Below are 18,275 nucleotides of genomic sequence, written 5' to 3'. Positions count from 1 at the left end.
AGGGTTTTCTGGGTTTTTTGTTTGTTTGTTTGTTTGTTTTAACTCTCATGCATGTGTTAGGACTCCTGTCTGAAATTAGCCACAGAGAAAATAAGATTCACAATTCTGAGAGCAAGTACTGGACTGTGCTATACTTACTTGAAGAGAAAGGAACAGATAAAGGCTGCAGAAGGCTGGATGTTCCATTTGGCAATGAGGAGGTACTGACAGAAGGCACCAGGGGAGCAGAGATAACCAGGGGAGGAATGGAAGTCATGGAGGTCAGAGCCATGGGAGCTAACGGTGCGATCGCAGACACAGACGTGGGCATGGACAGATTTGGCATGCTACCCATTCCTAGAGCAAAATCCAATAATTCAGGCTTTAACACGGCAGAGGCTTCAGCAAGAAACTGGGTCCCTTATGTGGGTCAAAACTACACAAAGCAACTGGTGTCTGGAATACAATGAGGTAAAATAGATGCTCATATGTAATATTTACTTGGTCTCTAAATTTAGGCAAGACAGCTCACAGGGGAAAACACACTGAAGAACAGGAATTTAAAAAGAAAAATCTTGACAAGCAAATTCATTCTCAAGGTAAGCTTAGCTACTATTTTCACAACAGATTATGATCTGGTTTTCTATAATTGCAGCTATACCTATTTCTTCAACAAGCCTGGCCCCTGAGAGAGAATTACAACCTCAAAAGCTGTGACAATCCTCCACAGGGAAAAGCTGCTGCTGTTTCTGAACTAACTCTCTTCCAACCATCAGCCTTGGAAGAATCCACAGGGGTGAAAAGCCCTTATTAGGACCCATGCTTAGCAAAGGGTTTCTAGAGGCAGCTGCCTGAGGCAAATTAGGGCACTTGAATTACTGGCTGCACCTTGTGGAACACAACAGTGCTGGTGAGATGATGGAAGTTATAGAGGTAACTGTATGCCAACCACAGCTCCCTCTAAATGCATGCCCTTGTACCCAAACACGCGAGATTTGGTGATGGGCAGACATTTTGAAGCATGTATGTAATTAATATATGCATACATTTAACTTCAGCATAGAAGTGTGCACATATTTTGTAATCCAGCCCAAGTCATTGTGGATATTTTGTGCTATAAAATAACACAGTAACAAGCATGCACTGAATCCCCAAACACTACCAAAAAAAAAAAAAAAAGAGTCAAAGTAATTCTATTCAGTTAATCATGTAACCAAAACAGCCTGATTCACTTTGAAAAAATATGCAAAACACCTGTTCTACCAAAACTCTGACCTTTGACTAAATTTAACTTTAAAACCCCCACATATAAATAGATGACTGAGTAGGATGAAGAAAAAAAAAGACCACCAGTACAAAATGAGAGCCTGCAAGGCAGATGGCAGATGTGAGTGGCCCTCTTGTCAAAACTGAATAAAAGTTTTTCTCTATTAAAAGTCTTCAAATAATAAAATTTTCAAAAATATCAAGAAAGTGACCTGGTGAATTTCGTAAATCAGAATATCCTTTTTTCTTCTTTCACACTGATTCACTAAACTTTCATGGTCAGATTAATGCTTTTATTTGGCTGCAATTAACTGTGGGTTTTTTTACCTCTGAACACTAAGTAATTATATATTCATAAGTACCAAAACGAGCTGACATTAGTGGTGAAAACACTGGAGTTTGTTTCATGACAGGAGGGAGAACTGAAGGCAAGTGCTGTCCTTGCAATTTCAGCTTGATGAGTTTCATAGCTATAGAGAACTCCAGTTGATCCATTTTTCCATCCTTGTTCAGGTCCGAGCGCGTCCTTAAAACAAAACAAAATAAAATTAGAGAAGGAACAGAAATATAACATTTGGTGAGAGGCTTTCCTACTATTCCTGTGCAAAAACAGCCTATTTACTGTTTTTGCACAGGAAAACAAGAAACTTATTGCAAAGTAAATTTTCAACTTTTGATAACTTTCTTACCTTTGTTCTCAAAGTTTGAGTACCCAATTCTGCAGAGTTCAGTTTTGAGGTTGCTATATATTAAACATGTAATTCCCAAGAAAGCAGGAAAGCTTTTGGGAAAGCAGAAGTCTCCTGCACAGTGGATACACTTGTTGCCTCTGCTGCAAGCCTTGTGCTATGCTTTACTTTATGCTCCCAGCCAGAATAATTATTTTAAATTAATCCTTGGTAAGGTAAGGAATTAATGCAAGAATCTGGAACAAGATGCAGGAGGATGCAGAAACCTCCTAAAGGCACCATACACTGCTATGAAAACTTCATTAATTCACAGTGGTGAATTAACTTCCCAGTGGTGAGGTATTCTAAGCCTGATACTCACACTGTCTTCCTTCTGACAGTTCTCCAAATAAATACAACAGGAAATACAGGCAACAGTGCATACATAACCTCAACATTTCTGGTCAGACAGGTAATATGAAATTTTATTAACATTTAAGCATGCATTGACCAGGCACAAGAATGTAAATAAAATTAGGAGAAAAAAAAAACAGACTAATGTTAAGCTTCCTTTTTCCTTTGATTCTGTTACTGCTCAGTACAAAACCCCAAGGCCCCACAGAAAAATCTCCCTGCCCCTCTTTTCTAGGCACTGAGGTTTAATGGTGAACATGGTGGTGATGCTGGTTGGGCTTGATGACCCTAGAACACTCTTCTAACCTTAACAACTCCATGATCCTATGTGGCTTGCACTTAGTTACTTGCTTTAACACTTTTTCTTAAAGTTGTTCTTAATTATTATGAGCCTCCAGTATGTGTCTTTTAGCACACACACCCCAAACTGAGCACAGGATTCTAGTGAGGACTGAGGGGTTACACAGAAGAAAACATTTCAAGTGTTGCACTCACCACATCTATGCTGTAAGGAACAGCACTTTTTTCAGTTCCTGTATTACAGCATTGCTTGGTAACTCGCATATCAAAACTGTCCTACTTTTTTTGTGACTTTAGATTTTTTTCTTGTCTTCTACTTTGTGTACTTCAAGCCCTCAATATAGTTTAAAAATGTTGCATTCAGCATGATCCAATTTGAAATAACATCATTAGACAGATGTAAAAATTACTGAGTTTTAATTAATTGTTAGTACACATATGGGCTGAAACCTTCCTCTATATTTAATAAAATTAAAACAATGATTCAGACAACACTTTCTAACTTGACTACTGAAAGCCCCTGTGAAATACAACACAGCAAAGGTAGCATTTGAACACTATGAATTTCCTATTTTAGAAAAAACAAACAATAAAGAATATCTTACCATATTTGAGCAAGGATTGAAGATGGCAGACCTGATTGCAAAAAAAAGGTACGTGCTTGATCACCTGTGATAAACAAAGAAAAAAACACAGACTTTTATACCAGAGACAGATTTTTGAAGAGCTCAGCACACTCTTGGGAGATTAGGTTTTTGAAAGAAACCCCCATGCTGGATGCCAAGCTTTCCAGGGCTTTTTCCCCATCTTTTAACACTGGTGACAGTGATTATCAGACACCCATGTATTCCATAATTCCCAATCTTTGCTCTGCGAAGTGATTTCAGATAGCTATAAAAACTTTAACAGGTCACAAATCAATGGCTGCCAACATCTTAAAAGATGCATGAATTAAAGAATGACTGAAAATTTAGTCCTGCCCAAATTACTTATGCAGGAAAGATGAGAATGCTGTTTCTTTTCTTCTCTATCCCATCTAACTTGAGCCAGCATTGTGTCTCTAGAAAAACTAGGAAAACACCATTTTCTAAGTAATTTTCTTTTCTGTCAGAGAACACCCACGACTTCAGTACTCCAGGAAGGGAGTGGGAACTGTTGTGCAATCCCATACCAAGTCCCACATCAGTTGGTACACATACAAAGCAAGGACAGTAGTGTTTATGCCTACATCTGAGTGAATTACAGATGCTTAAAGCTAAGACTTCAAATTAGTCTTTCAGCTCTCTCTTATATTCATACACAAGCTTTTATTTCAAGCATTTGCCAAATAAATAACAAAGCCTGCAGATGTAGATGCAGGTAAGAGCCCAGATGTGGCCTGAGGGTAGTTCCTGGCACTGCACAGTTTCCAGCTGGAGGCAAACACCAACCTCCCAGTGCTGTTTGGCCAAGCAGGAGTTAAGTGCCACTTAGCATGTTCCAAACAGACAACTTTCCACTCTCTCCTCAGTCTTTTCCAGCCCCAAAAGAGGAAAAACAGGGCCAGTAGAGGAACTAGACAGGGCATTACTGGATAGCTGGGAAGGTAGGAGCCATCAGGGCTGGTCCTTAGTGCCCAGCCACCCACCAAGAATGAGGCATTCTTAAATTAAGACATCTTTGCCAATGAAATTGGGTCTTGATATCAAAAACAGATTTTAGATTTAAAGCCTCCAAATTGTGAGGTGCATAGCAACGTGACCCAATTGTTTCAGAGGAGACACAGCTGAATGCAAGTGGAACTGACAGCAGGCCCCTGCAAAATGCCATTAGTCCACCCAGTCCCTGCTGAAGGCCCAATGGCCCAAATTTCAAGCAGTTGCTAATAAGGACAAGCTGTCAGCATCCCTCTGCCTGCCTCCTCCTGCCAAACAAAGATGTCTAACAGCACAGCATTCTCTCCTCACACTGAGGAGAGCCACTTCTGCTGTGTTTGGTGTCACCTGCCAGAACAGCCACTGGAAGTGCTCCCTGGCAGCCTCCCATGTGAGCACAGATTTCACCTGATCTTCTCTGGTTTCTGAAAGTAGACAGAATGGCAGCACACAGCTGGTGGCTGCAGAAGTGACAGGGTTAAACAGAACAGCATTCCCATGCCAGACTTGAGAGGAAAGCTTGTTAAGTTACTAATAACCTGTGGCTGTTTGCCTGAAGAATATGGTGATTAGTCACACAACAAAGGGCTAGAAATAGGATGCAGTTCTCAAAGTGTTCTGCAGAGATAGGTATGTGTACACAGAAGTTAATGTGTAAAGCAGAGCCTCAGACCAACCTGTAATGAAACCTCCTGTGGGTTTAAGGCTATCGAACTGCTTGTCATGCTTGGCCCGCTCTTCGGAGGTGATGGCCCAGATGTTTGGCCCTCCTGGAAAAAAAACCCAAACCAAATCAACAAAAAACCAATGAACAACCAAATAGACTGAAAACTTTCAGAAATAAAGCACGTCGCTTGCAAAATAAAAGCTTGGCTTTCTCAAGAGACAAAGTCAGACACACCCAGCCCCTACCAGCTTGGCAAGGACCTTGTGCAACACAAACCTGCTTCCCAGATGTGCAAGCCCAGCTGAGACAATGCCCCAGCCAGACTGCTTCAGCCTGGCTTTCAAACAAGCTCTGTCGTCCTTCAGAGCTGGTGCAGAGCAGTTTCCTGTGGCTGCTGATTGTTTGCAGCCCGGGCAGGATGTGCCTCACCATCCCCTGTGTGAGCCAAACCCTCCCCTGGCTCTCTGATGAACAAACGGCATCCAGTGTCACCCAGGTTCTCATGCACAGGGTTAACACCCTCAAGGCTCACACTTGTCTTGCCAGCACTCTAAAAGCAAAATTGGGACTGCTAACAAAAAAATAATTTGGTTTTGTCTGACAAAGAAGTGACATTTTGGGCTGGTTTTTTTTTTTTAACAGCACGCAATGTCCACTTCACATTTTTCAATACTTTATGAAGAATAAAATATTACAGCCTGAGAGTAGGAATGAGAAGTTACAGGGAATAACTGTGTTTACAGTGCTGGTAATACCAGGCAGAACCAGAGAGACTTTCAGAAATGCTGCAACCTGCTGCATAAAGGTCAGGGTGTGCGTCCTTTGCAGGAAAAGCAGCTTGCCAGAAATAATTTGGTTTGTTTTTTAAGTAAAAGGAAGTTTTAGTCGGGAAGTTCTTGACAAATATTTAATTTTTCAAATCAATGAATGCAAGAATTAGCCAAAATTCTGAATGGAACCACTCAAAACAGCATTAAAAGGTTATTATATGAAAAACACCTCTAAAATGACATTCTGCTGAGTATTACTACTTCCAAAGAACTGTTAATCTGTTCAAGTGTTTGTATTGCTCCCTAAAAGAGAGTCAAGGGAATAAATAATCCTTCTAATAAGATACCAACAACTTGCTTTAAAAGCCACAGTACTTGGAAAAAAAAAAGTTAGCATAAAAGACTTCCTCTTCCTACATAAACCTTATTTCAAAGCTTGGAATATCCAAAATTTCAAGAGGTTTTTGCACTGTTTTTCAATGTGTAACAGCAAAGTTAGGGACTAGGAGCTGATAGACTTGCCAATACAGACACAGTAACAATGTTATTCATCTCTCATCTTTGTTTATCTACATAAAGAAATACATTTTCCAAAACAGGCTTGTTTTTTCCTCTTGAGAAGGTCCTGTTAAAACTGTATTTCTCCTTGCATGTGTACAGATTTAATTCTTTACCCTTGCTCCCTTAGTAGATAAATAAAATAGTTAAAAAGACCAAAACAAAGCAGAAACTCACTAGGGAGTTGTATGACAGAAAAGATATGAGGGCATTAGGATACAAGCTCTACACACCTAAATTTGTACTTTTGCTTCTCTCTCTTGAGGATATACCAATTTTTTTTTTTAGTGTGGCCTCAATGAAAGAGTCTTTTTGCTGGTTACATGTGAAATTGCACTTCAAGAACATCCCTCTTTTTTCTTCTGATTAAATAAGCATAATAAATCTAGATTAGATATTGATAATAAAGAGAAGTAAATCTGAATCAGATGCCTAGAAGTCAACGAGCACTGTAAGCATTACTGTAAGACACTAATGAGGACAACTTACACCCTGAGGCAAAAATTAGAGCAGCACTTAGATTTCTTTAAAGTGCTAATTTTAAGCTAGAAATGGGAAGTGCCTAAGATGTGGTTATGATTATAGAAATTATCTCAAACAGATGGAAAAAATGCTCCTAAAGCTGCCAGCAGCAACTTCAGAGAAATTGACTATTTTTTTATTTTTGGAAGACAAAATATTAAAACCATTACATTTTCCTTCTATTAAATACCCCTATTTGAACATCTTTTGAAGCAGATAGCTGCAACACTCCTGAGCTTTTTAAAATCAATGACAGAATGATTAAGACCACCATAATATAATCACATGGTCAGTGGCTACAAAGTGATAAAAACACAGTAACAATTTCTTGACTGGAGTTATGACCATCACCATGGCCCCTCTAGAGAATCCAATTTACATTGTAAGGCAACTTTTGTTTATATATGCAGTTTCTTACTTATCTGTCACAGATTAAGCAAGAAGATGGCAATCAATCTTGAAAATCTCACATATTTCTGTATTCAAGAGTTGTTTTACTGTCTGGTAAATTATATTTCCTCTCCAATTATGAAATTCAGCATTCTACACAGCATTGTCTCAAATGTGCTAAAACCTTGCATGTCAGCAAATCCCCAAATTCACGTTCGTAGCTGTATGATGATTAAAATCTCTTTCAACAAGTGATTCAAGATCCACATTCTCCCTTCATTCTCATTTTTGCCTTCCTTTTAACACATCCAAGAACATTGCTATTTTTTGCACACTTGGTATTTTGCACACTTTTATCTCTGGACCTACATCTTCAAGGTCCTTTCTGTTCCATGCCTGTGGCTCTGTGATTCAGTCCAACACCCCTGCAAAGAGCAGGAACATCCTTCACCAGCCCAGGTTGCTCAGAGCCTCATCCAGCCTGGCCTGGGACACTCCCAGGGATGGGGGAGCCCCAGCTTCTCTGGGCAGCCTGTGCCAGGGCCTCACCACCCTTGTAGGAAAATTCTACCTTATATCTATTTGAAATCTACAATTTTTAATTTAAAACCATCACCCCTTCTCCTATCTCAAGAGATCCTGCTAGAGTGTTTGTCCTCACCTTTTTTACAAGCCTCCTTCAAGTACTAAAAAGCCACAGAAAGGCCTCTCTGGAGCCTTCTCCAGGTTGAACAACCCCAAGTTTCTTGCAAGTATAAATTTTATTTTAAAAAATAAATCTTTGACTAAAACCACATTATTCTATCAACAAGTGCTTCTACAGCCTTCCACAGTCCTAGTGAGTCAGTGCAAGCAGCTGTCATGGAACAGTGATAACTACAAACATTATCAAAAGCACATTGTGGGAATGTTTCAGGGAACTGAAAACACCAACTGCTATTAATTTATTTTCAACAGTAAGAAAAATTTCAGATTCTCCTTTCCCTAAGGGCAGAGACTGAGAGTCTTACTTTTTTGGTGATTAATTCCATAAAGATATGCTCTCTGATGGTTTCTTTATAGGCATAGAAGAAAATGCAATAAGTCTTAAAATCCAATGTATAAAAACATAGATTTTTTAAAAATATAAATATTCATAGCAGGAATTAGGATCTAGAGAATAGCACACTTTTAAGTCAGCACACCACTCCAGTGAAATTTCAGTGCTTGTCTATAACTGAGCAAAGGCCCAGAAAATTAAGTTTTGTCCTAACATCACTTGAGAGAGCGTCTGCCATCTGCAGCCTGAACTAGAACAGGTCATTGTTTTATGAATAGAGGTTAATAATTGTTGGACAATGAAAGTATTTGTGTAAAATAATAAAAAAATTTAAAACCCATTGCTTCTGGTAGGGATCCATGGTGAATGCAGTCAAACCCCACCACACTTATTATATAAAGGATTCACTGGTTTTTCTCAACTCCCACCCCATATGCCACAGAAACAAGATAAACAGCACAGCACAAAAGGGAAGGCTAATGCACTGTCAATGACTGTATTTAGCTTAATCAGGTGCTCACAGCTCTTTTGATGGTGCCCTTGGTGACACAATTAAGAATAGTAAAATTTGTGTACAGAAAAGCTCATATGAAGATTTCTCAAAGTACCATGTGAAAATACGCTACCAGTCTATCTGAAGTAAACACTTTCAACAATGGGACTCACAAGGTCTTGGCAATTCCACAAAGCACATCACAGCACCATTCTCCAAAGCAATTGTTGTGTTTACCTACATAGTACAACCAAGACCATCACAAAAACTCAGCCAAAATTAATCGGCAACTCAGCTCTCCTGTGCCATCACCATCAAATCATGCTACAATCCTTACAAATATTGTGAGGATTTTTTTTTGCTTCCCAAAACTACCAGAAGTGGTAAAAATGGACACTCAGTGCAAGTGCTGAGAGAAGTTACACTGCCTGGTTGACACACAACTGCGTCCCGGACATGCTGTGATGAAGGGAAGATATTCCTTCCCTGGGAAAGGCAAAACTGCAGGAGGAGTCAAATATCTGCCACCCAAGATGTATCACCCAAACTGATCTGGCTTAGCGCAGCCATTTTTTGCACTAACACACCATCAGTTCCAGGGTTGAGAAATGTCTTGCCTATAAACCAGATTCAATGAATTCTGCATATAGAAATTGCTGTTCTTCCATCCACATGGCCCCAGTCCTCACTCATGGCAAGTCACGCATGAATCACAAACCAAACTGCTCCTCACAGCCCTCTCTGACCACAGGATGGGCAAGAGGCAGGAATCTCCTTGATGGAGCAGTGCTGAACCTTTGGCTGCCCAAGCAGCAGTGAGCTACAATGTGTAAAATCAGATTTTACAGATCAGTTCCCCACCAGAAATCAAAATACAGTTGCTACTACATGCTCCCATGAGAGGCTTTGCTGCTGACAAGGAATAGTACATTACTTTTCTGACTCAGCTTAAATTTCCTGGACATTTTCAACATCTAAATCATTTTTCCCAACTGTAGATGATAAAATTTTGGAGGGGAAAAACAGTACAATCTCTCTGACAAGAAGATATTAATTCATTATTCTTCAAAATAGAGTGCTTTAGAATCTTACAACTTCATACATGAAGCCAACACTGTATTTGACTACCCCGCATTTTTAGGAATCAAAACTCAAGAAATGGTGAACCACAGAGAGTTTCCCCACAAAGATTTTGCCTAGAACAGAGTAACTACTGTCTTCACCTGCTCTTTTTGCTCATGAAAAACCACAAATCTATCTTAGTAAGACTTCTGAAAGACAGAGACCAAGTTTTCTTTCTTTCCTAGAGAAGGCTGGTACTTTCAGAGAAGACTGAATAAATGTCAGCACTGGCAATTGTTGTCAATATCCAATATTCGAAACCTGGACTTCACATCCAGGTGTGTCTCCACAGATTCTCTATTCCAAAAATTCCCTACTCCAAAACATAAAACCAACAGTGAAAAGTCCTTTACTTGCCCGCTCCAGACCTCCACAACACATTCAAGAGTTCAATGTCACATGTGGAGCCTGCCCCTGTGGGATGGCAAAGACCCAAACACCCAAAGCTAAACACACTTTGAACTTCACTCTTGAGACTTCTCCGAAGATGAGAAAATACAGCCTGACTTCCCTTTCATGCAACAGGTATTTCTGTAATTCCATGTGGCAGCACTCACAGTTTTCTATTGTTGGAAACAAGTGACTATGCTGTTGATTTGTTATCTTCAGTTCCTTTAAGTTCATTTTAAATAAAAGACACCTCTTTAGGTGATAGAAGGGAGGTCTGCTTATGGCAGGATCACGGCATTTCAGGAAAGCTCCAGAAATGTCTTTACAGCACTGCATCAGACAGATAACCTTCTGAAAAAAATAAAGGACTTGCTTTGATGGGTTGCCAACATCAAAAGGGAAACAAACACTGTTCTTTCCTTAAAACAGTAAATCACCATTGAAAGAGAGGGGAGAAAAGAAAGTGCAGTCCTAGAAGAAAAGTAAATAGACTTGAAAATGCTCTGTTAAGACCTCTGCCACTGGTTAGTCCTGCCAATAGGCAAAGGGTAGCTGTAGTGAGAACAGCAGGATTACTGATAAGGAAAAACCATAAGACATTTCTCACATTCTCCAAAATATCTTTGTTTCTCACTCACAGGCATTGCTTGTTTTTCTCTAATAAAAACTATGCTCCTATGACCTACAAAGTTAATTAACTCCACAGAGATAATAAACCTAAATTGAAAGAGCATTCCTTGTACATGTAAGTCATGAGGATTATATCATCACCTCTGTAACCATCAAAAAAAAACTAGCACGAAGCTTCATAATGACCTTAAATAAATATTTATCCCCGTGTTTAAAGAGAGGAAATTTCAGCACAGACATGCAGCAACGTGCCTCAAGCTGTGTAACAAGGGGTTTTCCTTAATGCAACCAGCAATCACATTACAGTCTCCTATTAGGAGCCTCCAGAGACTTGTCTGGTCTAGGACATATTTGGATTAATCTAATAATTCCAGTCTTTCTGTGTTTGCAGATAAGTTTACCACAGAGGCATTTATCACAGATTTGATTTAACACTCCCAACTGAGATGTTGAATCAGGCTTCTAATTTTTCCTCAGTGGTGAGTAAACACTCCAGGAGTCTGAAAATACACAGAACATTTTACCATTAGTCTGAATTTGAGATTCTTTATCAGTGTTATTGCTATTTGCTTCCCTCCTCCAATATTTGCTTCCCTCCTTCACTGTTGATTCCATATCTCTAACAGAAGAAAAATGACTAATAATCAGCATTTATCCTTATTTAGGTGTGCTAATGTGTATGAACTACTACTGTGGGATGGACCCAAAGCCTCACTTGCTCTTCCCTGAGGTTTGCACCTGCTATTCCCAGCTTCCACAATCTCAGGCCATCACAGGAGGCATGTGCAATCTCCTTTCACAATAGATGCATTAATCCCCAATTACTCATCCTACCAGAAATGTTCCATGGAGGCTCTCATTTTTATTAAGCAACACCAAGGCAGCTGCCAGAGGAAAAGGGTATCCATTTCTGTGCTTAATTGTAACTTCAGCAACTTCTTTTTGTGTGCACATAGATAAAAGGAAAAATTTGTAGCTACAGAATGTTCAATACTGGGAAATATGATTCTCCTTCAATTTTGTAATGTTTATATTTACAAGAATTGTGCCCACTGAAGCCAAGAGAATTTTTAAAGATTTTCAAGCACCTCTTGCACAGCTGGTACCTGCAGACAGGTTGTTAAATAGTGTCAGGCACATGCAAGGCTACAAGATTTGGCCAAGAAAAGTTTGTCTAATTGTAGAGCAAACCTACAGAAATGTGGACAAAGCAACAGCAGCCACATTGCATTTTAGAGTACAATTAATATTCTTTGCATTATGTACAGAATTTCCAGATATTTGGTACACTGGGAACTCTCAGGCTCGACAGTTCACTGAAATCAAATACTGAGCTTGTTTAAACTATCCACTTGCTCCTGCGACATGTGGTGCAGAATTCTGCCTGGAGATCTTGTCACTGGCAGCCCCCAACTGATACACAAAATCTATCCATAAAGGAGGAACATCAGAACACAGGACACCCCATGCCACGCAGTGATCCCAATGTAGAAACATAATCCATGCTTTCAGGAGGAGTATAATCCCTAAAACAATTTAGAGATACATAATAGTGTAATCCATGCTAACAGTATAGATCCAATTCTTTTCTGAACTCTACAGCACACTTGGCTATTCCAAAGCACTTAAAGTATCAGTTTATAATAGCAGGATAGTATTTCTATACTTTATAAATATCACAGAATCATTTCACTCATTAAGACTATCCATTTTCAGAAGATAATTTTTTATTAAATTATTGCCAATTCCACTGAAGGACTTAAAAAAAAGAACAAAAAACCCAAAAAAACACCAAAAAACCAAAACAAAACAAAAAACAAAAAACCAAACAACAAAAAAGCCCACACCACCCTCAACAACAGCAAAAAACCCACACCAAGGAAGAAAAATACTGAAAAACAAAAAAAGAGTAAAGTTTCCTTAATCGTCCACTAATGTAAAAGTACATCAGGAAATGCGTGCTAGAAATGTGTATAAACTTGACAGTATTCTGAACTGCAAATTAATATGCTACCCTTCACACCAGTTTTCTGGTGTAAAGTTTTTGACAATTCATTCTATAGTGCGTTTTTTAAGTTTTAATGAAGGAAGTTTCCTACACCTCATCAAAAAGCGCAATCACTGTAATACACAATGTTGATAAACTCATGTTTTGTTCTTAAAAATTAACTTTGCCTTTCCTTACATGACCTAAGCCTTTGCCAGATTTAGATTCAATACCAGCAATTACTATAAAATTATTTTCTGCCTGATTCTGGAGAAACAATGGCAGTGAAACCAGCTGTAGTTGCTGAGTTACACTGCTGCTGCACATGAAACAAGCCCATTCCTCTGGCCAATGACAGCTCTGTCTGTGCCCAGAATCACAGAACAACAGAATCATTTAGGTTGGGAAATACCTTTAAGATCATGGAGTCCAGCCATTAACCCAGCACTGCCAAGCTCCCACTAAACCATGGCCCTCAGTACATTTATATGTCTTTTAAATGCCCACAGGTATGTTGACTCCAGCACTGCCCTGGGCAGCCTGTCTAACGCTTGACAACCCTTTCAGGAAAGAAATTTTTTCCAATGTTCAATCTAAATCTCCCCTGGTACAACTTGAAGCCACTTTGCCTTGTCCTGTCATTTGTTACTTGTGAACAGAGCCCAACCCCACCTGGCTGTCCTCTCCTGTCAGGGAGCTGTGCAGAGCCAGAAGGTCTCTCCTGAGCCTCCTTTTCTCCAGGCTGAGCCCCTTTCCCAGCTGCCTCAGCTGCTCCACATCAGACCTGTGCTCCAAGGCCTTCCCCAGCTCCATTCCCTTCCCTGGACATGCTCCAGCCCTTCAATGTCCTTCCAGAACTGGGCACAGGATTTGAGGCACATCCTCTCCAGTCCCTAGCACACAAGAACAGTCATTTTCCTAAACCTGCAATACATACTTTTGGATGGATTTTAGAAATGGAAGCAAGAAAAGAAAAAAGTCACACCAACAAGAGTCTTTCCAATGGAAGGTATGAAAAGGTCAAGTAAGCAATATTATCATGGCATAATATAATCATACTTGGCTAAATTCTCCAGCTTTAAGCCCTGCCTCCATTTGATTTTAAGGTGAGCAAACTTCCAGCTGACAAATCCACAGCCTTCCTTCCCAGCCTGACACAGAAGATTGAAGGGATGTTTACCCTTCAGTTAAGGACAAGTCAGAAGCTTTTTTGAATAAACTCATCAACCTGTATTGTATCAAAGCCTTCCAGGAGAAAAATAAAAATTTTTAGTAACCATGTTTGTGGAAAAAGATCACCAGAGCTTAGACAAAACCTTTCTAATCCTGGAAACTGATGCTTTATGCTGCTGCTGCTCATCAGCATTCACAAAACAACCCTATGACTTAATTAAAAATTTACAAAAGAACAATTTGTTTAATTATTGTCTAGCAAATCTCTGCAGAGTGCAGCAAAACTAATAAGATTCAGGTGAGTTTCCCTCTGTGGCAGCCAATAAATCTTTCTGCACCAGGAGAAACGCAGGCAGTAAAAATACCAGGGAAGAGAATGCAAAGTGAACCTTGAAATTAGGTGTGGTAAAGGAAATTATTCTCCCACGAAGACATACACTAACAAGATCAGAACAGAATTCTGTTTCAGGAATATTAGGTCCTTTCCAGTAATTTTTGTAGTTCTCATCACTATCTGGCCATTAGAGTAAAAACCACATTTCTGAGTTCCTAGAGCTGAGGAGGAAGTCTGGGACCAGGAAGAAGGCTGATGGGTTATATTTACAGTGAAGAACTGGGACACAGACTTGAAAGAGAAGAGGAAAACAGACAAAAAAAATCCCCAAAAAATTACACAGGAAGGGTGGGAGAAAATGAAAAAAATGAAGAGGCATTTCCTGAGTGATCTTGGAATAAAATAAAAATAGAAGATAATTCAGGAAACAAAACACAGTAACAGTCCTTCCAGCAGAGACTGAATATTCCTCCAGCTGATATCCCAGCACAGTGACAGTGTGAGCCAAGCATGTGGTGGTGTTGCTCCAGAATGTCTCCTCAGCCCCAGTGCAGCTCCTGAACCAGAGAACTCCCTCATTACTAGAAGGAAAATCCACCTATCTCTAATGATTTAAAGAATCCAAGACCTTTTGTCATCCACAGCTTCCTACAGCTTTCATTGTTTGACACAGTGCAAAGTGCTCTGTATGACTGAGATCTATGGTACTTTCACCTGAGATTGGATAATCCTTGTGTTATCAGAGAGTAATTACCATTCCCTTGCCTGAAAAATAATGGATGACCTTGGGAAGGTGACATCTGTATTTTCCACCATCCCTACCCTTTCATTTCCAAACTGAAATGTCCTAGTCAATTCAATTAATCCACATATGGAAACTGTTCTGTATCTTTAACCATTCTTGTTACCCTCCTCTCTGTAACTTCTAGTCCTGGCAGAAATAAAAAATGAAGGGAAAACGAACGAAACACAAAGGAAACAGAAGCAAGAATAAGACAGTTTGCTCAAACAGTTCTCCTTAGAAGGATAAATTACTAATTAGCAGAACCTGCCAACTATATCCAGCACACATACAATATTACTTTCCTAGCACACATGGGGGTTGATTTGAAATATAATAAATTTAAAACTGCTTCATTTATGTTCATACCACCATTGGTATCAGTTTATATTATATCATATCATTTATATATATATATATATATATCAGTTTATATCATAGTCCCTAATCCTGCCTTGCCAGCAGGCTCACAGGGACATTTATGGGCTAGAATTTGGAACAGAATTCTTCCCTGGGTATTACAGTTGTTACAGTTTCTCAGTTGCCAGAAAGCACTGATTTAGCAAGCTTCTTGAGCCAAAAAAAGCCCCAAAGGGAAAGGAAAAAAAAAGGCAGCAACCATTTAATAGCCATGGCACAGATCTTTCCTCCTCAAGTTTTGATTCCATGTTTCCAAAAGATCTTAAAGACAGTGAGTCCTAAAAATGAGTTGTAAGTTGTTCACCGTGTTAAACAAACTACAAACCAACCCATTTTCTTCTGCTAGCCTTAAACTCAATAATTTCCCTACAGATCATGTTGCTTTGCAGCTATGAAAAAATATAGTGAATACTCCTTCCCTTGTTAGTATTTTCTATACTGTTATGGCTTTACAGGTTTTTAGCTGTCTCTAAAAAACTACCTAAACTATTCATAGCTGTCTCTAAACTAAACTACACATCTCTCATCCATTTAGTTTCACTTAGCACAGGAGCCTCAACTTCTCTGTGGCCACCTTTTTCAGAGGTATCCTTACTTTGAGTTTAATTCCTTTTGTGTAACAGATTTTGGCAGCTACAGAGTGGATCATTTCCAGAAAAGAGAATGTTATCTTCAGGCCAGGTTAAAAAAGACTGTGTATTTCTTAATCCAATCTGAATACAGAGAACATGAGAAATAAGAGGAGAGACTCTGCTGGCCTTCCAACCCACATCATCTCCATCAGAAACAGTTTATACACTAACTCACATGTGTACATTTGATTTCCCCAAGCCTGAGGACTTCTGTGAGACACAGAGTTATGGAAGCACTATTATTTGTTTCACAACAAATTTCACTTGTAGCTGGTAAGAAAAAATAAATGTAGCCTTTTCAGTACAGATATACAAGTATCAACACACACTGTAGCAGGTGCAGAGCTTCACAGCAGTGAAACCAGGATTCTTCAGGAAAGATCTGTTTCCTACAGAAACAACTGTGCTGCAGAGATCATGGTTCAATGCTAAATCATGGTTATGAGGAGAAATGCAGGGAAAAATGTCGGTGCATAATTTAAAATATACCACCTCTTATTTATATTTACATATATAAAAAAACTTCTAAGCAAATTAATTCAGTAAGAAGAAGTAAAAGAGCAGTAAAAGTTCTTGATACTCATTTAACCTTACCTGTTCTTGAGACTTGCATACAGAGAACTTCACATCCAACTAAAGCACAAATGTTTTTAGCTTATTAAAACATCATCTCTGAAGTCAGCCAGTATGCACGCTAGTCCCATGGACACTGACATTCTCTTTCAGCTTTCCAGGGTTTCACCCCTTGCAGCTCTCTCAGTGATGATTTAAAGCTACTGTCCCATTGTCAGAAAAACAACAGATGTCCCAAAGAACTGATGCAGTACACTGGAAAGCCTGAACACACAAGATTCCTAATTAAAGTAATAGGCATTATATAAATATATCTGACAGACCACAATGCCTGAAAAATGTGTTTGTTCTTGCCATTATAATTAGTGGGCTAAACCTGAACTCATTCTGCCAATACTGATTAGTATTGTCTGTGGCCTGCTCAAAGTGATGATCACAGATGATTTGGAATTTAGTAGATGTTAAGATGGTGCCACTTCACACAATGCTCATCAACCCTAAATTGCAATAATCACATGAAGTGGCTTATCAGAGTAATGTATTTCACAAACCTGGGAGATAAACCTTCAAGGAAATGAACATTTTAACAGTCAAAGCACTTTGAAACTTGGCCATGTATTAGATTTATGTTATCTCAGCTAAGCCTTCAGCCTTCTGCTCCATTTTGGGAAAGTATTTGTAGATTTTCTTGTGTTTTTTGTTTAGGGTTTTATATGCTTTGAAGAAAAAACATCAGGAAGTCTCTCTGACATCCAAAATTAATAAAGCAGCTTACATTATAGTATTAGTATTCTAGACAAAAACCATCCTGGGTTTCCCACTCAGTGAAAACTTACCTTACAAAGGCTAATACATGATACTAACAAAATTGAAATCTTAGGAAGACAAAACTATAGGCCTAAAGTAAGCTAACAGCTCAAGATCTAACACTAATCTTCATTATTATCTAATTCTTCATTACATTTTAGGAGCACTGGATTGGAAGGGACTTCCAAGGTCACCATGTACAGACTGCTGCTTCTCCAAGAAACTCTAATACATTAATTCCTTCCTAAAATGCAAGTTCTGCCTTAAGGCATTCAGATTTCCTCCCTGACCATGGCCCAGAATGTCACTGCTGACAGAACTATTCCCATTTCCAGACCGACTGCATCAACAGCTGCTTCATCTCCATTTATCCCTGTGCTAACACTGCACTTAAAGACAAGTTAGTTTCCCTCCTTTAATGTTGTTCTTCCTTGGAAGAAGAAATAAAGAGCAAGTTTATTTACTGAGTAGGAAATGCAATAAAATTAAAATTTAAACCAAAACAAAACAGTAAGCTTTTATCTGGGCAGGTTAACAAAGGCAATCCCTTTATTCTTTCACAGCACTTTAATTAATAACACTGAAGCCCAGCTCTGTATCTATTTCACTCCCTGGGTTCTTTTGCCCCCCTCTTAAGTAGATAACCCAAATTCTGCCCTCTAACCCACATGTCTCACCAGGGCCTGAAGCAATAGCACACAGCACTCCTTATTTCATCCACCACAT

General features: G+C 39.1%; 1 protein-coding gene across 8 annotated transcripts in view; it reads right to left on the bottom strand.

Annotated features, from left to right (window-relative positions):
• Positions 1-18,275, bottom strand: part of ITSN2 (intersectin 2) — an 80,459-nt gene that overhangs the window by 44,486 nt on the left and 17,698 nt on the right. For all 8 annotated transcript variants that reach the window (XM_030944384.1, XM_030944379.1, XM_030944386.1 and 5 more), the window contains 4 exons: positions 4,939-5,031; positions 3,233-3,296; positions 1,608-1,771; positions 139-336 (listed from right to left, as the gene is read on the bottom strand). In XM_030944384.1, coding sequence (XP_030800244.1) covers positions 139-336; positions 1,608-1,771; positions 3,233-3,296; positions 4,939-5,031 — 519 coding nt within the window. The remainder of the gene's footprint in view (positions 1-138; positions 337-1,607; positions 1,772-3,232; positions 3,297-4,938; positions 5,032-18,275) is intronic.

Source organism: Camarhynchus parvulus, chromosome 3 (genome assembly GCF_901933205.1).
Source record: "Camarhynchus parvulus chromosome 3, STF_HiC, whole genome shotgun sequence".
Classification (NCBI taxonomy): Eukaryota; Metazoa; Chordata; class Aves; order Passeriformes; family Thraupidae; genus Camarhynchus; species Camarhynchus parvulus.
This window is presented reverse-complemented; position numbering and strand designations above follow the sequence as displayed.